Source organism: Carya illinoinensis, chromosome 1 (assembly GCF_018687715.1).
Source record: "Carya illinoinensis cultivar Pawnee chromosome 1, C.illinoinensisPawnee_v1, whole genome shotgun sequence".
In the NCBI taxonomy this organism is placed as follows: Eukaryota; Viridiplantae; Streptophyta; class Magnoliopsida; order Fagales; family Juglandaceae; genus Carya; species Carya illinoinensis.
Genome location: NC_056752.1, coordinates 39,139,767 through 39,163,039, shown reverse-complemented (window position 1 = coordinate 39,163,039; position 23,273 = coordinate 39,139,767). Strand labels below are relative to the sequence as shown.

Sequence of the window (23,273 nt, the reverse complement as noted above, 5' to 3'; positions counted from 1 at the left end):
TGTTGGTCAACTCCATACTTCAAGCAGTGTCGACGAAATTAGTGCAATTTAACCTCATTATGTTGTTAAGATAAACTTTTGTAACACTACATGTTAACGTACGTGGTCTACTTCACAACCTCATTTCAATTAATTAAACACCTTAATTAATGATCATTTGTGCAGCTAAAGCCCTCCGCCACCTAACAAATTCAGAGGTATCATTACGACCAACTACTAACATTTTACAACTACTTTTATAATTTTATTTATTCATTGGGCTATCTATTGAACATTCTCACCGAGAATCCTCACCGAATAGCTATAAAGTTTTTTTTATTTTAAACTCATTAAACATTAATTTTTTTTCTTCATCATTAAGTAGAAATATAAAAATAAAATGAAATTCGGTACAAAATTTTGGTGAAAATCTTACGTGAAAGTCGTGTTTTCCTTGAGTTTTTCTGGTGGGGTTGGTGGCCACTTTTCGTTTTAGGCAGGTTTTATAAGTAAAATGAAAATTTTGAATTGAAATGAAATTTTAAAATATTATTTTTAAGTATTATTATTGTTTTGAGATTTAGATACAGAATCATTTTATCTCGTATTATCTAATTATTATAATTTTCTTAAAAGTTTTACATAAAATATAATAAATAATTTAATTTTTTTCAAATTTTAAAATAATAATAATATTAAAAAAATAATATTCTAATAATATTTTATTCAACTTTACTTTTATTTTAATTTATCTCATCTCAAAATTCAAATTGCACCTAAGTAAAGAAGTCTATTTCCACTTGTCCCTACCTTTTTTTTTTTTTTTTTTTTTAAAAAAAATTACTTTATAATTATAAATTTCATTTTTCTTTATACATTTAGAGCAGAAAAGTTCATCTCCAACAGCCGCAGCAAAAACTAAACTTGATCCGGTTTTATCCACCCTTTTAGTTTTTGCATGGCTAAGCATTCTCAATAAATTAGTTAAAAGTTAAATTTATCATATATTTAACTATTAGATAATAAAAATGGACTGCAGTGGATTAGCTAATTTAAAAAAAAAAAAAAGACTTTAACTACAATAATTTCCAAAATAAACTCCAAACTTGATTACTGTATATAGATCAAATTTATATTTTATTATTATTTATCTTTTTTCTTCTCATCAAAACTGCCATCAAGCAAGTGATTTTTATGAGAGACTTTGTACATGAATGTTTTTCTTTCTTTTTTATGATGTCCTTTTTATTTACTGCCAGGGTGGCATTGGCTTGCATAGATAACCGTAGTTTATTTTTAGAAAACTCTTATTTCATTTTATCTCATTTTAATCATTACAAATTTTTTAAATTTTCATATAAAATAAAATAAATAATTCAATATTTTCAAATCCTAATATAAAAATAAAATAAACAATTCAATTTTTTCAAATTCTAATATAAAAATAATATTAAAACAAGATATTTTAATAATATTTTATTCAACTTTCAACTTTAATCTCAACTTATCTTATCTCATTTCTGAAAACAAACGAGTAATATTAGATGCCATATTTCTAAGTTTTTAATAATGCACGGCTTCATGTGTCTGGATAAAATTAAATAAATTAAATATAATAAAATTAGATAAATTATAATTAAAAATTTATATATTTTTTAAATTAATATTAATATTATATAATAAATAAATAGATAATCTAATATGAAAATTTGATGTGAATGAAATGACTAAAATTAAATTTATCTCATATTATTTTATTATTATATAATATAAAAATAACTGTTTCAATATGAAAATATGAATAGAATTGTCAAAACTAAATTGATATCATATTAGCTAAAAATAGCCTATAGTTTTGACTAATCCATTGAGAGTACTATTTAGCTTGACCTTTATCAGCCTCCCATAAACAAGTCAACATCATGTCTCCTTCATCACATACAGCCCATTGGTTATGACATCCAACACCATCTACCCAATTCCAACCCAACCATTCATCATCAGAGCCTGCATTATTAATAGAGGAAGAGCAAGCATGGCACTCCCCACCACCAGCATTTGAGTTAATCAGAACAGTACTACTCTCCTTAATTTCCTCACTTGTGAAGCACTCTTGCTCTGTTCCCAAGGCTGCATTCACTCCCTTTTCTCTTGGCTGCTCAGGGGCTACGTTCCCCACTTGGATCTGCGCACTTTCCAGAATATGTGTAAGCCGCATTATTTCACCATCTAGCCATTCATACGGCTCCAAGGCCTCATTTTCTCCGTTCTGGGTCTGGAAGGGACGCAACACAACTGCACTGTCATCACTCTCGATATTAGGGCTTAACTCTGCACTTTTACTGCCATCACATTGGCTTAATATCCTTGCTGTGTTGTCCAGGCAAGGACCAATTGTTGGGTTCTTTTCAACTTGTTCCAAAATGGTACCAGGTAGATGTGCTTTTGCTTTGGTGGTTGGATATTCAAGCACCCTAGTACTTGTGGTACCACTCTGAGCAGGCTTTGCTAGTGATATTCCAACTGTATTTGAGGCTGTGTTCTTGAGCTTTTTCGTATGTGGTCTTGTAGTTGGAAATGATCTTCCCCCTCTTGGCTTGCATGCAGCAGCAAGATTGAGAATGGTGGACAGGGATTCATTTTTGGTCCTGGTGAACCTGTATAGCTTTCTGCTTAAGTGAGTGTTCCAGTAGTTCTTTATCTCATTATCTGTTCGTCCCGGTAACTGTCCAGCTATCAAAGACCATCTGCATGCAACAGTAAAATCCTGTATTAATATTTGACCTGTTTGCTTTTATTCCCCCAAAAATGTACCTATAAAAAATAAGGCAGAAGTATACTTCATCTTCTCATTTCATTCATGTACTTTTCTTTTATTTCCCCCCCAGTTTCCCTCCAATTTTCACTTATTCTTAAAGTTGTTTTTCATCTTACCTTTGCTTTGGCCTTGCAATCATAAATCTAATTTATAGATTCACTGATCCACTTAATTTCAACAAATCAAAAGTCTTGCTATTTTCACACAATGTAATATTTTTTCTCAGATTTTTCAAAAATTAAACACAGATTTGATAACTATGATATGGCCACTAGGGTTGAGATTACATATATTATGAAGTAAATATTTTGAAAATAGCATTGTTCCAAAGCAAAGTACTCCAGAATTTGTTTACACGCAGGCCAGTTGCACTGAATCGAGCTCTTGATCAGTCAAATTAAACCCCAAATGCAGTTCATCTGCTGTCCGAAGGGACTTCTTACTTACTTAGAGACATGAACATGAGCCTATGCATTAAACTAGTTTAAGCTCAGGGAGTGTTTATATTTAAGGCCATAAATAGAACTATTCCTAACTACTTTGAGCTCGATCCGAACAAACTGATCATCAACTCTGCTTCAAACGAGGACTTGAGTTTAAACAAATTTAGATTTATTTATCGAATGAGCTCACTCGTATAAACTTAACTCGATTAATTCAAATTCGTATAATTTCATTTGTGATGGCATTAATATTTTAATCTTATAACGAGAACATCTTGAATATTTAATTAGAAATAAGAGATACGATGGTCGATGTAGCTTAAATTCTTATGATATGGATTGTTTTATATATATATATATATATAAAGACATGTATACATTATTTATACATATGTAAAAATGCATATATTGAATATGCATACAATTCTAGCCCGCCCTGTTACATGCGTCTTTGTGTTCCGTTTTACCAGCAACAATTACTGCTGAAATTAAGATCAGTAGGGAATGGAGGCTGTCAAAGCCGCCCCTTGCATGCATGGTGCATGCATGGCTGGCACACGAAAATGAAACGTCTATTACGTACACAGCCATGGATCATTCTTTCATGCCCATGAATGACAGTCAATAGACTCAGTACCATTTCCATAAAAAGACACAGAAATTAAACAAGGTAATATTGAAGCTTTGAAAGTGACAATTATCAATACCTTTGCCGCTGCATATGTTCATACACATGAGATTACATATATACTAGCTTTTGCATGAGGCTGTACATGTAATTCAGTAAAAAATACAATCAATTACACACACACACACATGAACACACATATACTTCCAAGAATGTACGTGCATGGGTCCTGATCAACTAATTTTAAGAAATTTGAGAAATATTGTCCGCACTTAATTAATTAATTAGTTTATGAAATAGTCGTATTTGAAAATTGTTTGATCAGTTGAATTATACAGTAGTACTGGTTGTTAAATGAAAATTTATGGTAATAATTCCTTATCATATGGTATCTGTCTTTCCAATTAACATAGTCCGATCGAACACAAATTATTAACAGAGATGGAATTTTTATAGGACGTATATTATACCATTGATCTCAAACTTGATATATAGTAAGCTAATTCTTGTGGTTAATTTTATGATTTATACGCATGCTAACTATAAATAATGGCCAAGAGTAAATTAAGATCACTTGCCTATTTCCCAGAGCATTATGCAACTTAACAATGGTTTCGTCCTCAGCAGGCGTGATGTTCCCTCTCTTCAAGTTTGCTCTCAGATAATTCATCCACCTGAGTCTGCAGCTCTTTCCGCACCTTGACAAACCTTCAAAATACCACTGCCTCAAAATAAAACATTTGAAGAACCTTATACGTACTTCTATCCTTTTTCCTTTTTTTTTTTTTGAATCCCGCATAGTTGAGCACTCAGTTTCCAACAGCTTAGCTAGCTACTTGCATTGTCCATTAAAAGAAAATACAAGAAAAAAATGGAAAACAGTACCGGCATTGTCGGGCAAAGTCCTCCAAGAACCTTCACCATTGGTTTGAATGTACTTGGTCAAGATATCATTTCCTTTCTTCAACCCCACTTTGTCATTACACGGTGCCCTTCCCATCTTTCTCTCTATATATATGGGCCCTCTGAGAGAGAGAGGGGGGGGGGGGGGGGGGGGGGGGGGGGGGGGGGGGGGGGGGGGGGGGGGGGGGGGGGGGGGGGTGGGGGGGGGGGGCGCGGTGGTGGGTTTTGTGTATATCAGAGAGATTTCATATACACACACGATGATGCATGCTAGCTACCTGTAAGTTCTAATCGCGTCCTCTCTATCATCTTTAATTTTGTTGAAGAATTTTCTGTTCTTTTTTCAAAAGGAAATCTCCCTCCTTAATTAAGGTGAATGTACGAATGTATATATATGGGCCTTAAGAGAAATAATATTTATAGTTGTGGTTGTGCAAGCGGCGTGCAGTCGCTTTGAAAAAAATGAATTAATATGGAATTCACATGAAAAAAAAATTAACTTTTTAATCGTGGACCTCACTCTTTTTCAAAGCGATTGCACGGCGTTTACAATTCCACGACTGTATGTAATATTACTCTTAAATTAATAAGTAGCAGTACTACTAACGGTACTCGAAAAGAAAATATAAATAAAAAATATATATTCAATTTAATGTGACACATATATATTAATTTTCACATATACCAAAGGAATTTATATATGGGTTTCCAAATTACCTCTTTTAAAAGCTTAATTGATAATAAGTGATAGATTTTATTATTTATTTTATATTTTAATATTCACCCTCATGTATAAATTAGACTTTCTCTCAATAGAGACCCAACATATAAAATATTTAATTAACAAAAATTATGCAGTCACTTTTACATATTTTTTGTGCACTCTATTGATGTGATTAATTGTATATTAAAAAAATTGATGCAGCCAATTATTTCAATAGAGTGCGCAGAGAGTGTAAAAGTGACTGTATATAATATTACTTTTAATTAAATGGAATAGAGTGTAGAGTCAAGATTCGAATTCAGGATCTTTGCTCTGATATCATGTGAAATTCATGAACCTAATTCATCTCATAAAGTCGGTTCTAATAGAGAGGTTTGCTCAAACCTTATAAATATTTCCGCTGATAGAATGATGTAGATTTTATTATTTATTTTATATCTTAGTATTCCCTCTCACTTGTGGGCCAGACTCTCCCTTAATGTTGGCCCAATATGTGAAATATTTAATTAAATGAGATAGAGTGTAGAGTCAGAGTTCGAACTCAGGACATTTGCTATGATACCATATGAAATTCATGAGCTAAATTCATCTCATAAAATCGGTTCTAATATAAAGGTTTGCTTCAACCTTATAAATAAATTTTATTCCTCAACACTCTCCTTTACATGTAGATTAGTATATTTTTTAGTCTTTATCTTAAGATAAATAGTGTAAATTTCTATTTATCCTATGACATATACTAATATTATAAAAAAAATCATGAGTCTTTTTATCGTAAAATCCGTTAAATAAGATAGAGTTTCTTATTGTTTATAAATTCAAAACTTTATCTATAAATAATATGAAATTTATTCCTCGATGAGTCGATATGGCAGACTTGGGTTGCAACTTCGGATTGGCGTACAGCTTTTATTTTCTCATCTGACTTTGCAACAGATCACGCAGTACCTAATTAACAACTGAAAAGCACCCTTGAAGATCAATTTATTTGTTTTAACTTTTAAAAGTCGGACTCCAACAAATTAAAATTGGGTAGGTTGCCCTAGCTAGCTAGCTAGCCGCGCGCTGTCCGTGAGAACTTTGAGCCTTTCACATTTATGCCCCTAATTAGAAGACCATGCCAGGTTCTACTTCAAGTACCCTAAAACCTTTTTCATTTTCTTGATCTTCTGGTTGAAGTACTGCATGCGTATTGGGGTATTATTGCTTGCATGGGGGAACTAAACATTCCTTCATTAATCTTTAATTAACCATGAATACTGTACAAGGCATGCAACTCTTGCTCACGGTGACGTCGATCTATATTTATATACTATAGAATAATGCTAGGGCTATCCTCCCAGCTACTGCTGGTCAATTTTATTTATTTTTTTAATTTTTTTACTTTATGATTAAGAAAATATTTTTTTTAACGATGTTGTAATTTTTTTTAAAAAAATATTTAAAAGTATAAAAAATACATATAAAAAAAAAAACTAAAAAACAAGCATTAAAGTGTTAATGGTAGCTCTCAGCTGGAGTTAGGAGCGGTGGCAGTAGGCTTCCATATACTATAAGTCTAAAGCAGTATGTAATTAATGGAGATTTATTGTACGTGTCACCTAGCAAGCACGTGCCTCGTTTTCATCCTTGGTGTTAGCCATGGAATCATGTGTATACTTCGGTAATGACAATTCCAGTCATGTGAAATCCATGAGTGGCGAATTAATCATGTTGACTTCGACTGAAAACAGGGACCATGCATTTAATTCTCAGAATGTCGATGTCAATCGTGGCAAACATTGAATTGGAACACATGCATGGTTACATTAGAAATGCGGTACTTTGCTCGAGGAAACACCAGCATCAACAAGCGTGCCTGTTCATCTTTTTAATGTAGCATTGCGTAAAAATTGGAAGTCGAACATTGGATTTAAGAGTGTTTAGAAAAGACCTGTCTTTCATATAGGTTCAAAGTTGCGTTTGCAAAAAGAAAGTAGAAACAGAGCATTTATTGGGCAAGTTTCAATTAAACACAACTGATTGTCCAAACCTTACATGCTAAATAACGGCAATGCGCTGCAGACACTACAAAAGAAACCATATATATATGTATAATATAAATCCTGAAGAACAGTAAACAGCTTATAAAAGGAATACAATCGAAGTAATATCATTAGAAAGTTAAGTGACAGATAGAAGGGTATATAGGGACTCCAACAAGAAATATCTCAAGTTAAATTCCGTTAAATTGAACGTAGAAAGGAAAAAACTTGAGAATAGAACCGAAGGCTTCGGTCTGCACTCTTTTGGGTCTAAGGTCTGAAAGAGGGGCTACTATGATTGATGGTTGCAGTAGTAGTAGTACTAGAAATGGATTGGTCTACAAAGTGGTAGCTATCAATGTAGGGTACTTGTACGTGTTGCATCAATTCAAAGGGCAGAAACGATAGGTTTAATGCGTGTTGCGTCAAATGGTATTTAGTTTTGGCGTCGGTAGTTTAATACGTATGGTTGTAGATCTACACTTTCTTGGATGATGGAATGAATCCATCGGCTCCATTCTTGTCATGGACGAAGTAGTTAGATAGAGAGAGAAGAAGAAAATACCGTTCGGATGTTGGGTAATATATATCTAACTGCCCACGGGTAAAATAGATTTCTGTATAGAAATGTGTGGCATATATAGGCACTGCCGGTTTGAAGAAAAGTGGTGGTGGCAGGATTTGGAAGAGTCGGTGCAAGGATATCAAACAATATGACGTGTGAAATTTCACAAGCAATCTGGATGACACACATGAAACTCACAAGCCTGTCCTTTTTGTCATCATTTGTCAAGCCTTGGAGATCGACATCCTTGGAGCAGATAAGCTTTTTTCAAAAGAGGTTGAAAAGCTGATAGAAGTTTGTCCACCTGTTAAGTACTTCTAAACCCGAAAACAACTGATAACTCTTTAGAATGATGTAACCTATCTACTTGCCATATGGTATTGGCAGGCAACTAATATGCTCATGAAGAGACAAATATAAACAATGCCGCTGTTAATTACACGTACAGTTTATATCTGCCAGTCATGTATCACTTCAATGACAACATCAAAGACCGACTTGTGCTTTCTCACAAATGGTTGAACATACAAATGGATCTTCTGCCTTCTATCCATCCTATTTCTACCCAGAAGAATTTACAGCACCTCTGAAAGGTGAAAAGAGATTTACTGTTTTATTTACATACACATATATATATATATATGTGTGTGCATGTATGTATGAATACCCTTTAATCAGAAAACTTCATCAGCATTGAGAAATCACGGTCTCACCGAAGATCAACTACGTCAAACTTCAAATTCGGGTTCATATATACATGTGAACTATGCTCATAAATTGGGCTTCCATCATGTGTCTCCTCGTGGGGATGAAAGCCACGCTGTTGGCAATTTCGAATCATGGACACACCGGCTGGATCAGAGAGATGAAATATGCCGTGTGGACTGCAGTTGCATGGGATATATATTAGCATGCCAACTAGTAAAAATATAACCAAGATACAAAGAGTGCCGACTATTTATCCCCTTCGATAATCTTGCTCTCTCAATACATAATCTAGTGAGTAGTGCCGTTAAGCTGCAGTTTTCCTTTCCAAACAACAGACCACAGGTTAGCAGATCTTTAAATCTGCATCAAATGAACGACCATATAGAGTTCCAGTAGTTGCCTTGCCAATGGTCAGGATTAACACACCGTAAGTCCAACCAGAAATTGTATCTAGACGTCGTTTCTAATATTGATATTGATTACAAAATTTTGCTTTGCTATTATATATTCTAAGCAGATTGTGTTTCTTCATACAGACTATGTTTCTTCATACAGAATGTGTTTGATACGATAATCGATAGATGCTGGAGGAAAACCAACCTCGAAGTATCTGTAGGGGCCATAACAATTGCAATTGCTTCTGGTAGCATAATCTACAATGACTCCACAAAGAAATCCAGTCGGCAGAGTAAAAATACATAATAACAATAGGAAACTGTGGGAAACGAAACAACTTTGCAAATCTAAAAGCAGTTGAACTGGTTGGTAGAGAAAAAAAATTGACCAACTAACTATGTCGACATCTGCAATTGCAATTTCACCATTTGTCTGTTTTGCTTACACCTCCAAATAACTAATGCTCTTAGTTTATATATTTTCATTGCTACCCTCTCTTCATGAATGCTTCAAGAACCAAGTATTTAGCAGAGATATTTGTCATTATCCCTAACAAGTTTCATGCTAATGCAACCATCGGTTACTCATCAAAATAACCCACCCACCACATACCTAATGCATTCAAGAAGATTGAAAATATAATTGTTGGACAGGCAACAAGGAGTCAACAAGGGACATGGCCGTTGATCCAAGTGGGCATTAAAGGATCCACGTAGTTGGTTCCAATAGTTCGTGTTAAAGTTGCATTTATAAAGATAAAAGAATATTACAAAATAGAAAGGATGGAAAAAGGAAAAAGAATAAATGAGAAAGAAAAGAAAGCATTGACCATGCTCCAGTAAAACTAAAACACTTTGCAACTTATTCTAACACTACAAAAACTTCAAATTAAAAAATAATGAATGTGCAACTGCCTTTAATTGAGCTAAAAGCCGTCAAAGCCAAGAAAAGTACAAGTGATACCATTTGTTACCTGGTAGGAGTAATGAGTGTGCAGATCTACTGATGACATGAAGCAGGTCTGTGATGGGTGTGTCTGACATCACATTAGTAGCACACATAGTCAATACCTCAAACAACTGCCTATAACAAACATTATAACACTAGGATAATGCTAGAATGCCCCCTCATTTTGCCCCCTCATACATTTAATTTTTTTTTTTTTTTTTTAATTTTTGGTTACTGGTCAAGGAAGTAACTATTAGTGTATTGATATATTTTTTTAATTTTTTAAAACTGTTTAAAAAATATTTGAAATAAAAAGCAAAAAAAATGAAAAGTGCAATTTGCACTAGGGGGCACACACCAAGTGGGCAAATTGAGGGGGCATAGTAGCACTACCCATAAAACTATAGGAAAAACATAGAAGGTTGAGGAAGGAAAATGAGATCACTTAATCTACGAGTTGTTGGATGCAAAAGTCTGGCTTTTCAAACAATCTGCATTTCTCACGATAATTTTTTTTCTTTACAATATCAACAGTAAAAGTAAGGCATATCCAACTCGTAAACAAAGTACAGAAAGTTTTACTAATCCCAAATACAATTCCAGTTAAACCAAGAAAGGGGAGAAAAAAAGTCAAAGTAATGGCACCTATAAGATTGAGCTCCGAACTTAGAGATGGTTCTGATATTTACATGACACGTTTTTTTCATGGGACTGAATTTATCCAGACTCATAAAAAAAGGATGATCTGGGAAGCTATCTGACTTTTTTTTTTTCTTTTTAATATATAATGTAAAGCAATAGACATACCAACATGATCACCATTTGTAAGTAAAACATGAGCAAAATGACAACACTAGTCCCTCCCATTACACCATGTGTACATGGAAAGCACATGCGTTGAGGATTGTATTCAATATTTATAAGCATGAGGACAACAGAACTAGATAATCCCCAACTGACTTCATACCTATTACTTCAAAAAGAGGAACATCAACAAAAAGTGTAAAACCAGTGAGGCCAACAGCCTGCTCACAACCCTAAAAATAATATTATATATTCCAATAATTTTAATTTTTTGTCGAATCAACATTCCAATACTTCAGAGCAAAGATAACAATGAGCATGCAAAACTAAATGAGAAGCAATGCTAACAACAACTGGGCATCGGAGTATTCACACACTTACGTGGATCCAACCAAGCTGAAAGAGCGATAATTTGTCTTGAACTTCAAATAGTTCTTCCTCATTCAAAGTCTGACACTGAACATGAAGGGAGTTTAACACATAAATACAACCTGTATTTTTTTTTATAAGTGAAATACAACCAGTATTTATCAATAGGTCATGGGTTTGACTCCCACTGTGGTCGTTATATGTCTATACTCATAAAAAAGAAATACAGGTTGTATAGAATAAAAATTCTGCCAATATAAAAACTAAGACAATACATAAAAAAGACAAATTGCTTCACGCAGGCATCGGCAGCAGGGATATGTTATATTCATTTTCTTATATGAGGATGTTATAAAAGTTTTTTCGAACTAGAAGAATATGTTAGTGAGAAGAATGTGTTGAGGGGTATTTTGTTCAGTTTATTTGCAACTTATATATAATTAAGATGTGTGGGAGGCTACTTATGAATTCTAGCCTCCTCTTTTCTCTCTATGTTTTCATGCAAATTCTATAACATAATATTAGAGCAACAGGTTTAGGGTCTAGCTCTTTGTTCTAATTCCCCCCCCCCCCTCCTCTCTCTCTCTCTCTCTCTCTCTCTCTCACACACACACACACACACACTCAGGAGAGGTTTGGGGGTAGATATGAGAATTTTGAGTTTGAGATGAGAGTTTAAAATATTATTTTTAGTATTATTATTGTTTTAGGATTTGAAAAGGTTGTATTGAGATTTGAAAAAGTTGAATTATTTATTATATTTTGTGTGGGAATTTGGGAAAGTTGTAATGATGAGATGAGAATTTTGAGTTTGAGATGAGATTTCTTTGCCCCCAAACCTACCCACTCACTCATTTGAAATAACTGATAGTGAAGTAGAAAAATATGGGGCTTAATGCCCTTGACTGGGGGTAGATGGCACCGATATCAACCTCATCACTATGATATCGTCGTCAACTTTGCCATCAGTTCCGTCATCGTCGGTGGTGGTGTTGTGCATGGTTGCCGTAGTGGAACTTTTCTTCTTCATCCCCAATCATTTTTTTCATCCCCCTTTTCTTTCCACTAAGGGGTTTTGGGTGTGTCTACTACATTCACATATTGGGTCCCACTGGAACCACAAACTTGTAGGCCTCAACTAGTGGATATTCTTGGAACTTAATATAATCTTGTTCTTCAATGAAAACTAGTGCCAATCTCAAGTTTGTTTGAATCTACTCCATAATTTACGAATGTTCATCTTTGCATGATTATACTCTGGGACCTAATGCCCTAGGGGTAGATGACACCATCAACGTCATGATCACTATGATACCGTTATCAACTCTGCCATCATTTCTGTCATTGTCAGTGGTGGCGTGCATGGTAGAATAAGAATTGCGATTGCCATAGCAAAAATTTTCTTCTTCATTCCCCTTTTCTTGCCACCAGGGGTTTTAGGGTATGTCTGCTAGGTTCACATATGGGGTCCCGATTATCATGAACTTGATCTCTGTGCTGGTATGTGTCTTTCTTGGTTATTCTAAAAGCCAAAAGGGTTACTCCATGGACATAGATTTTTGTTTCCCACTGGAACCACAAACTTGTAGGGTTCAACTCGTGGATATCCTTGGAACTTAATATAATCCTATTCTTCAATGCTACTTTACTAGTGTCGATCTCTCAAGTTTGTTTGAGTCTACTCCATAATTTACAGATGTTGATCTTTGCGTGATTATACTCTTGAGCTAATGTTTCACCCATCTCAATTCCAAATCCACATTTTTTTTTTATAGGTGATCAAGAAGTTTTATTCATGGAAGTAGGCAAAGCCCAAGTACATAGGGAGTATACATGAAAATAACCTAATTAGAGTTTACAATCAAAAGGAGAAAATCATGGATATTTAGCCCATTACAAACAATGGCCCCTGCCTCGCCCATAAGAAAAAAGTTTTAAAAAGGAAAATTTTAAGCTCATCCATTATTCTCTCGTGGTCTTCGAAGTTTCTATCATTTCTCTCCCGCTAAATACACCAACACATACATATAGGAAACATTCTCCAAAATGCTGGCACTTGTGAGTTGCCTCACGGGCCTCTCTAGCATGCAAGTAAATCCACCAGGCTAAGAGGCATGACCCGTGACAATCCAATTCTCACGAAAAAATCATCCCAGATGGTCTTGGCCACCTCACAGTGTAAAAACAAATGTTCTATATACTGATTCACCATCTTCTTACACATACAACACCAATCCAACATCATTACCCGGCGTTTCCTTGAATTATCTATGGTGAGGATCTTGTCCAAAGATGTTGTCCATATGAAAAAAGCTGCTTTTGAAGGAGCTTTCGTCTGCCATATACTCTTCCATGAGAACATGGTCATTTTAGGGCTCGTTAGAACTTGGTAAAACGATCTGGCAGTGAATTTAACATTCTTGGAGGAGCTCCAGCTCATCTTATCTATGGTACCCTCTATCATACTTATGGAATACAATGCCTCGTAGAATTCTCTGACAGTCTCCAACTTTCAATCTTGGGCTGCCCTAATGAAATCTACATTCCATTGAGGGGGGCCACTAGAAAAGACTAAGAGATCGGCTATCGTTGTATCATTTTCTCGTTCAAGCTCAAAAATGGCAGGGAAGGTGTCTTGAAGGCTTCGTTCACCCCAAAATTTGTCATACCAAAATCTAACACAAAAGTCGACGCCCACCACAATATGTTCATGTCTCCTTGCCAATTCCATATTTGCTTAGTCCAATCTCTCCCCTCGCAAAGAGTTCTCACCACAACATCTGATTGCTCCACTTAAGGTGTATACATGTTGCCATTAGAGATAATTGCTTCATCTAATTGGGTTTGATACAGCTATGGAAATGGAAATTAAGGCCTTGCATCAAAATGAGATTTGGGAACTTGTTGCTTTATGACCTGTAAACAGACTGATGGATGTAAATGGGTATGCACTGTTTTCTTTTTGAGAAAAGTAAGAGGTATATTAAAAAAGAATAGGCAAAATGCCACGTTCAGTACAAAGAATATCCTACACTACGTAGGATCAAAAGAAATAAGAAACTCATGTAAATTTTGGCCATTAAAACTAACAACAATAGCCCAAGTACAGAGAGTTCTAAAAAAGAAGACTTTCAGCTCCTCCATTGATCTCTCTTTATCCTCGAATGTCCGTTCATTGCGCTCTTGCCACACACACCACATAATGCATATCGGGATCATCTTCCAAATTGCCTTAATCTGGTTGTTGCCTCTCAGACCTGTCCAGCTAGCAAGAACCGCTACAACTGTTTCCGGTATGCACTGTTAAGTTCACGCGTGATGACTTCGCTGAAATATGGAAGGCTTGTTGGGTTGCCAAGGGCTACATAGAGCCATATGGTATTGATTACAATGAGACATTTCCTCTAATTGTAAAGATCTCATTACTTCATTTCCTCATTTCTTAGCCTGCCAATCTTGATTGGCCCTAGTTTCAATTAGACGTTGGAAATGCTTTTTGACATGGAGATTTACATAAGAAAATTTACATGGGGCAACCACCCAGGTTAATTGCTTTGGGGAAATTATCAAGATTCTATCTACAGGCTAATAAAGTCTTTGTATGGTCTTAAGCAATAACCAGGGGTCGTATACTTCATATGAAGTTAGTATAATTAGTCAATACTTGGAGGTTCTTAGTGTTTCACATTTGGAAGCTATCACTCGTATTAAGTATTTGAAGAAAGCTCCAGGTCTTCGGATAGGGTATAGCTCAAATGGACATCTCAAGATAGAAGGTTTTACTGATACATATTGGACAGGTCTCTCTAGATGGACGTTCTACTGCAGGATATTGTTCTTAGGCAGTAACTTGGTCCCTTGGAAAGGCAAGAAACATATGGTGGTGGCATATTGATAGAGTGACATGGTTATAATAATTTCTCCAAAAGATTGGATTCACCTCTAACTCATATCCTATTGTTCTAAGATAACCAGGTCAAATTAATTATTACATCTAACACATTTTTTTCATGAAAGAACCAACGATATTAAGGTTTATTGTAATTTCATTCGAGATAAGATACTTAGTGGAATATATATATATATTTTATAAATAACCAAATTATATTGATCAATGGCAAAGCCCGTAGTGGAATATATCTACACCATCCATGAAGTCTGGAGACTATTTAGTTGACATATTCACCATATCTCTATTGTAATCAGCTAGAATGAACTTGTTCCAAGTTGGCTTTGTATGATCTATATGCTCCAGGTTGAGAGGGAGTATTAGAATTAAAAGAATGTGTTAGTGAGAGGAATGTGAAGGGTATTCATTTTACCATATTTTCAATCTTGATTAAATAATAATGCTTCATTAACAGGTGCAAAATGCACAATCCAAGCACACATGAAATATACAAGACATACACCTATCTAGATAGTGAATATATATTTGCGATCTATATACGGTAAATGTGCGAGGGCTACATGTGAATTCTAGCTGCCTCTTTTCTCTATGCTTTCAAGCAAATCACATAACAGAAAATTCATAATTAAAAGATACAATGAAGGGGATTCACTTAGTAATAGTGAAGTTTATACAAGAGCTTTAAAGAAAACCATAATAAAACAGTTAGTGATACTTAGAAGAAATGAAGAAATATTGGCAAGCCACGCACTTGAAACCAAAAGTTTCAAGAAAAATAGGGAGTTACAGCGTCTTTCTTGGGCAATTAACTACGACGCTAAGGGAGGTAGCTCAAGTAGAGGGAAGCCTAAAGGGAGGGCAATGTGAAAATGGGAAACACAAGGGGTTGGGGTTGGGGTTTGGCTTGGGTATTAGCTCTACGGGAAACAAGGGGTTGAGGTTCAGTGTAATTTTTTGGGTAGTTTTGGGATTAGTGTATTTTGGGATGTTTTTCACGGGCTTTTTTGGGTCATTAGGGGCTCTTTATTATGGGCTAGGTGTTTTCTTGTAAACATTTAGTGTACTTGGTTACTCCTTTTGATATATAAAATATTTTTACTTATAAAAAATATATATATATATATATATATATTGGCAAAGTCAATTAAATCAGGGATATATGAAATTATTATTTAACACGATCTCCATTAGCATCAGAGGTTAAAAGGCACATCTGCAAAGGGAATAAGACCTAATCTTGGATGGTAATCAAAAGTGCAAGAATCTCAAATTCTTCCAAATACCTAAATATTTGATAATTATAACACATACTCAATATTCTTTTAGCATTTTTTTTTTAAGGTAATATTCTTTTAGCATTTTGTAGCTTCAAAGCCAATATATTTGCTTTTGGGGGTAGGGGACTAAGATAAACCTTATAATAACAAACAGAACACAAACTTAACTATGTCTGGGGAGAGAGAGAAAGAGAGAGGGCATAAAGACGAATATAAATTGATAACCATCTTACCGAATCGGAAGTTGACTCTTGCTTTGGGATTATAAGCGAAGTGATATGAAAAACCTTGTTTTTCTACAGCCATGCAAAATTGAAAACATAATAAACAATGAGATCAACTTCCCTACTAACCTTTTTTCCCTCTGAGTACACTATCATTTTTGTTCTTAAAAGATTTAGTTAGTCATACCAGTGAACCCGCAAGAACACCACATGTCTCCAAATTCTTTTGTGTGTTTGCCCGAGCTAACCTCAAGAAATCTTCCATCATTTTTACAGGCTGCAATATAAATTAAATGGAACTAGCATCATTTTCATCAAGAACTAGACACATATGACCTTTTAAAAGTAAAACTAAAATTATCCTGATGTTTCCAAGAAATAGACAAATGTGTTTTTTGTTTCAATATCAAAAACAAGACTCAGCATGGAAATCCTACAATGTGTAGATGTTGATATGACTCAGAATTCGGCATCCCATCCTGTGAAGATTTAGCTGGTCCAGGTCTTGGATCAGCAACTTTTGAGGGAGGAATTGGAGTGACGTCCTGCTGCAGTTGAACAAGGACAGGAGGAATGGAAGGTTGCTTGAACAACTGGAAAGGATCTTCCCTTGCTTCATTGATCAACAGAGAGCATGACTCAGTAGGACATAACCATCTACCATCATCCAAGGAGAGCACTGACTCCATTGTATATCTGTTGCCAGTAGGACCACCATCTTTTGCTGCCACAAGATCACATTGGCCAGCCTGATTCAGACTATTTCCACGGATGAAACTTAAAATGTTAAGAGCAGCAACAATTTAGAAGGAAGAAACTTAGACAATAAACAGAAAGTAAAATAGTCATTCTTTCAAATTCATTTTGACGCCATGTGAGAGAAGTTTAAAACATAAAAACAAAGAAAGTAACAAAAGTTTTAAGGCATAGCATTCGTTTCTAATAAAATTACAATTACTTCTTACTTATCAAAAAAAAGTTTCAAAGCATGGCTGAAAATGGAGAACTTCAGTAGAAGTCCTTACCCTGAAGTTTCTGTAGGGTTTAAGTCCATGTTGTTTGGATATTGAACCTGTACACATTAGTCTTCATTACTTCATGAATTTTAGGCCATAAGAAGAGAAGAAATATTACTTAGTGTGGACCGAAGAATGAGTTCACCTTTGTTTCTGCGCTAGGTCCTAGCCACTGTCCCCGAAGACCATTTGGACCGAAGAATGAGTGCCTAGATAAAGTTTCCTTCTTCGGAGGGGGTAAACTAAATGATCTGCACATTTACAAATATTAAATTTTATGGATTATCCCCACAGAAACTACAATACTAAAATACGTGGTTTAGCTATAGGACCAATTCAAGTTAGAGAACATAAGGCCCACTCTCTCTAGATTTCTAGTACAGTATAGCATACATAATAATGCTTGTCGTATGAAAAAAACCAAGAACAGATGAACTAAAAGAATGCTCAAAGAGAACAGTATAGGAGATTAGAGTAGCCAGAGGATCAACAACTATGTAGGATTAATGAAGCATTTTGGAGGTTCACATCAAGGTGAGACAGCTTACAGAATCAAATTTAAGGTGGCAGTCTCTTCAGGAATCATCTCACAAGACCAGGAGCAAGTAAAGGTGCTCTTTTGTACCTTTCCTAGCTTCATTCTCAGAGCATGCACTTCTTGCTACCAGTCTCTAATATTTAACTTTTGCCTAGGCATGTTTTTTTCTTTTATAAGTAAGAAAATTTATTGATCCTTATAATTGGCAAAGTCTAAGTACATAGGTAGTATACAAGAGAGATATACCTAATCAAAGCCCAAGTACCCAGGTAGTATACAAGGTAGTAGGTATGTTATATTATAAGGTTATATTCAAAAACTTTTTAAAAGGATTGGTACTTCCTTAAATGCCAATATGTGGATAGGTAGTAATCAATAGAAGATCACTCAAGTCCTTGCCCATTTCATTTTTTTTATTTTTTTTTATTGGCACTGGGTGTCCGGAAACAACGTTCCGACTAATACCAGGGGTACACAAGCCCTCGGCAATGAGTTTCCCACAAGTGCACCTCGGGTAATTCAAGGGGAAAGTCTCTCAGTCCAATGACCCTTAGAGATTGTTTGCATCTAAAGGAATTTAAACCTTAGACTTGGTGGAGAGCATACCCACAAGCCCAAGGCCTTTACCACTTGAGCCAACCCCTAGGGGTTTGTCCATTTCATTGCTCTAACCTTTGCTGTAAGGTTTCTTAAAAAGTGCATATGTAGAATAAAGTAGATGCTCCTACCTACCAACATCTACAATCTGTGCCTTTTATCAGGGCAAAAAATCTCTGGGTCCTATTATAGCTGGAGTGGGTGAACTGAGAAAGGCCTGTGACAAATGGGCTAAGGGCCTCCCTCTTGAAAATGAGCTCTACTGAGTCAAGTCGCTGATGGACACCTGAACACGATAAGCTCAAACCAAAGCCCTTTAAATTGTAGCATCCCATCAGAGTACAAAATTGCTAACCTCAAATTTCATGAATGTGGAAGTGCCTTAAGTCAGGTTAGCATAGACATACTGATCCAATAGAATTTACTTCAATCCATAAAATAATTTGAACTTGTAGGCAAGCAACCGCAAATGTCATATGCACATGCAAACATATTAGACTTTGTTTAAACAACAAGTTTTTTCTTCAATTTATATATACAACAAACATATCTATATGAAGTTGCACCATAACCTCTCCCTCTGCCCTTGTTTATCTGGTGCAACGGTACAAAATTTACATAATCACTATAAATCTCCTGTGTCCTTTATTTTGAAAGCTGGCTATCAAGAATCAACAAAAAACATCCAAAAGCGAACGCAATGGTTCATGCGATAGCATAAAAGGACTACTCCTCCACCATATATGAAATCATATGCTGCCAGCTCCTCACTTGAACAGATATAAAAAGTAAAAGGGTCCCCATCTACAAAGGGCTGATTTTGCATGATTCAAAGATATGACCATCCTATACGGGCCTCATCTCTCCAGTCATCATGATAATAGAATCATAATAATAATATACTTACAGATTTTGGAACTGCTGCACAATTTGCATGGAATTTGATGATAAACCTGGAGAACGATGATTGTTATATTTCCATGAAGACTGAGGTGCCACACTAGCATACTGCAGCAATGAAAAGAAAAAATTACAGTGAAAAATAAGAATTCTACACTGAAGAGCAAAGAACATTAGAAACCAAACAAATTGACTGAAGGTATATGAAAAAAAAATGAATGTTCCTACAAAGACCATACAATGTAGGAGAAAGCATTAAGACAAAAGAATATTATGACTGAGAAACCATGCCGAAGAAAAAAAGAAATGGGAAAGAAAGCTTCCTAAGCACTGTATTGAATCAAATGACCAGAAGATGAGTAACCATGCAATTATCAGTTAATAATTTCATATAGCTTGGTGTATACCTGCTTCATGTCAACGCTCAAGTAAGAATTTCTATTGACAGCAGGCCACGCCATAGATGTCTCTGAGCCAAATGAAGTTGATTCTGGACCATCAAGTTGAGGCAATCTGGATCCAGAATGGGCCTTTTTCAGTTCATCCACTCGACACAAGTACTCTGGCTTCAAAGATTCAGCCTCATCTAGCACTGATGACAATCTCTGCAATGCAAAGAAGAAAAACCACATGGATACATGCTACCATATATTGGACAAATTTTTTTTAAAAAAAAAAAAAAGTAAACAAAAATTTAGAAATTAGTATGCCTCACCTTCTTATGTTGTGTTCTTTCTTTTGGAAGCAGAACCTGGTAATCTCGATGAAATGGTATAGTTTCAGAAACCAAACTGCAGCAAGTTACAAATAAAAAAATTTAAAAAAACTTGTAAATCTAAGACATCATTTTCAGCAACACGAGGAAATGACCACACCATTTTCCCTTCCTTACCTCAAATATCTAAGAAGCATGATATACAAATCTACAACATTCTTCTCCTCCCGATAGATACAAGCCTGAACGCATTGAACATAACATAGTAAGCCATTATAGATAAAGGGAATGAAACCCCTATATATAAAAGGTAATGGTCCCAGAAACCATGCTTCACCATTAGGCTACACCTAAGCATCAAATCCGCAATATGCCACAGACCATATAAACAAACACTTTACAAAGCCATTAAACACCAACTGACATGTTCACATCCATCTGCCAGTATTAGAAATTGCTTTCTATATTCCGTTGGCAGTAAAACTCAGAGGCGATGTTATTTTTCTGCTTGCCTCGTCAACAAGTTTGCCAATTCAGTATAAAACACTCACAGCAACGAAAACCATGGAGCAGCAAATTTCCATAGTGAAATAGAATTAAAATCTCTCATGGCCATCTAATTTGATAATCAGCATGCAATAATTCAACCGAAGTGACCATTAAATTGAAATTGAGATTAGTAAAGCACACACTTAAAAAGTTCGATTACAGATAAATGAGAGAGAATTGAACGAACCTGTTTGAGAAGATTATTGGCGATCCGATAGTAATTACGGAGAGGAATCCGGTTGTCGACCTGGACTGTCCGAGCCACCAAGTCCACGTTGACATTCATCTTTCTCCGAAGGCGGTGAGGAAAATGCCAGTTCTCTGCAACTCAGATTGAATTCCCAGAAAAGGCACACGAGTCCCTCTCTCTCTCTCTCTCTCTCTGAGCAACAATAACACTGCCCCCTACTTCTGAGTTGAGCGAGGAATTGATGTCCGGACGAGCGTAAGAGTCGAGTTTTCTTAAGATCAACCTCCGTCGTTTCGGAGAAAGAAGAGAGCTATTTCCATATATATTCTACATCTCTATGTCATGTAAATTAGGTTTCATAAAAGAAAAGAGTAACGTTACTTTTCAACTTAATTTTTATTATTTTATAATATAATATTAGATAATTAGAGATTATTTATTATATTTTATTTATAAACCTATCAACTAATATCAATAATAAGAAGATTATGAGATAAAAAAAAAATGAATTTTTTTTTATTAGAAAATGAAAAATAAACCATCACGCTCTATAATAAGAGTAATGTTATATATAATTATATTATGTGTAATCTTCATCTACTTTATTGGAAAAAAGTGATTCTCATTATTAAAAAATAAATTTCTTTACGTGTATCTTAAATTTATCTATTTTTTTTAATATGAATATACGGGTTTTACACATTCTAAAATTACAGTTCTGTACAAATAATTTTCATTTCTTTCAGATTTTTTCTATCAACTATCAAAATAAGATATAAGAAAATTTTGGGAAGCAGAAATAGTACATAAAAGATAAACTAAACATAAAATTCTGTTGTACTCCACAATCCTATGAAAGTCCTAATTATTCTTAAACATGGATTTAGTCACATTTTTCTAAAATACAAATTCATTTCCATCACATTCCTGTAAATGTAAAAAACGTAAAATGGTATTAGATTTGACGAACAAAACACTAGGTTAATGCACATTAATTAACATTGGAGCCACCAACACGTACTATGTTAATTATATTAGAAGATTAATACCGGTGCATTGAGAAACCGATGCATTCATTCCATTGCACAATAGGTACTAATCAACAACATGTTAGATAGCATACTCATGAATATGATCCCTTAATGTCTATTAGAATTCCATAGTGGGAAAGATCCACTTTTCTAATTTATCTACTTTTGTTAAATTGTATCTTCCAACTTCCTGCACCAAGAACAGTTGTTCCTAATGTTTCAAAAGTTTCTAATGAAGTCTACTTGTTGAGAGAGAAAAAAAATTATATTAGAAGATTTCTCTTAGTCCTAAGATCAAAAATCAAAATGGTTAGAGTGCTCATTGAACTACTGTCCTTAATGGTTGCATTTGATTAATTTAATAAATAAATAAATAAAAATAAAATAAAAATTATTTTAAGACATGTTGGATGTATCCAATAAAAGTACAATCTTCTGCATTAGCTGAAGGAGTGGAAATATGCATGGTACATACATTGCTCTATAAACGCATCTTACTGATTAGACCCACACCTTTTTTTTACTAGCCTACACTTCAAGCCATTGGAGGTTGGATATTGATCTCTATTTGGTTGTATGTGAGTATGAGCTAGGGTCTTGCACTTTATCTGAGCCTTCTGTATTGTTGGATGTAAAAAACAAATTAAGGGAAAACCGGAAAATCCATGATTTGTGGATTGTTTCTCGAATAATAGAGCAATAGAAAATCAAGGTTGAGGTGGAACTTACATTGATTTTACAAATGAAAACTAAAAACTACAATACAAGGTACTCCCAAGTCCATTCATCCATTCTGCTTCATAGATCAGCCATTCTTCAGCTTCCTTACTCCCAAATTATCTAAATAGGCCAAAAGGAGTGACCGCACAAAATTCCTAGTGACTACTGAATGAGTCATGCTGTGATATCAACAGGGTTGTATAGAGAGGCTCATTCCAGGAGTCAGGAACCCCAGGGAGGCACCAGTGGCTGCAGTCTTGGATCTTCCCATGTCCACTTGTACTCCCGGATGTCTAT

General features: G+C 34.9%; 2 protein-coding genes across 11 annotated transcripts; both read right to left on the bottom strand.

The window, feature by feature from the left end:
- Positions 1–1,855: 1,855 nt before the first annotated feature.
- LOC122297694 (transcription factor MYB111-like) lies at positions 1,856–4,868 on the bottom strand. The gene is made up of 3 exons (XM_043107867.1): positions 4,754–4,868; positions 4,447–4,576; positions 1,856–2,726 (listed from the first exon to the last, which is right to left on the bottom strand). Exons 1-3 carry the CDS (start codon positions 4,866–4,868, stop codon positions 1,856–1,858), a joined length of 1,116 nt encoding a protein of 371 aa, XP_042963801.1.
- Positions 4,869–8,481: 3,613 nt separating this feature from the next.
- LOC122318275 (AMSH-like ubiquitin thioesterase 3) lies at positions 8,482–21,566 on the bottom strand. Of its 10 annotated transcripts, none has more exons than XM_043135515.1 (14): positions 21,223–21,565; positions 20,664–20,728; positions 20,487–20,562; positions 20,179–20,376; positions 19,779–19,879; positions 17,882–17,987; positions 17,746–17,792; positions 17,158–17,497; positions 16,908–16,997; positions 16,730–16,792; positions 11,322–11,513; positions 10,162–10,224; positions 9,393–9,445; positions 8,482–8,968 (listed from the first exon to the last, which is right to left on the bottom strand). In XM_043135515.1, the coding sequence occupies exons 1-14, from the start codon at positions 21,319–21,321 to the stop codon at positions 8,794–8,796; spliced, it is 1,668 nt and encodes a 555-aa protein (XP_042991449.1). In that variant the 5' UTR covers positions 21,322–21,565; the 3' UTR covers positions 8,482–8,793. The 10 variants fall into 10 exon arrangements, with proteins under 10 accessions (XP_042991449.1, XP_042991460.1, XP_042991477.1 ...); XM_043135526.1 differs by having other exon boundaries at positions 11,322–11,396; positions 21,223–21,564; XM_043135543.1 differs by having other exon boundaries at positions 11,322–11,396; positions 17,158–17,479; positions 21,223–21,563.
- Between the last annotated feature and the right edge of the window lie 1,707 nt (positions 21,567–23,273).

What these genes read in the sequence shown, in the direction of transcription:
- LOC122297694 (XM_043107867.1), bottom strand. Translation starts at nt 4,868, where the DNA reads ATGGGAAGGGCACCGTGTAATGACAAAGTGGGGTTGAAGAAAGGAAAT. An exon ending in GACTTTGCCCGACAATGCCG is followed by an intron (nt 4,577 to 4,753) that starts GTACTGTTTTCC and finishes GGTATTTTGAAG; the next exon opens with GTTTGTCAAGGTGCGGAAAG. An exon ending in CATAATGCTCTGGGAAATAG is followed by an intron (nt 2,727 to 4,446) that starts GCAAGTGATCTT and finishes TGTTGCATGCAG; the next exon opens with ATGGTCTTTGATAGCTGGAC.
- LOC122318275 (XM_043135500.1), bottom strand. Translation starts at nt 21,321, where the DNA reads ATGAATGTCAACGTGGACTTGGTGGCTCGGACAGTCCAGGTCGACAAC. An exon ending in GTGCAGCAGTTCCAAAATCT is followed by an intron (nt 17,988 to 19,778) that starts GTAAGTATATTA and finishes GTAAATGTGCAG; the next exon opens with ATCATTTAGTTTACCCCCTC. An exon ending in TTCAGCTTGGTTGGATCCAC is followed by an intron (nt 10,225 to 11,321) that starts GTAAGTGTGTGA and finishes ATGTGATGTCAG; the next exon opens with ACACACCCATCACAGACCTG.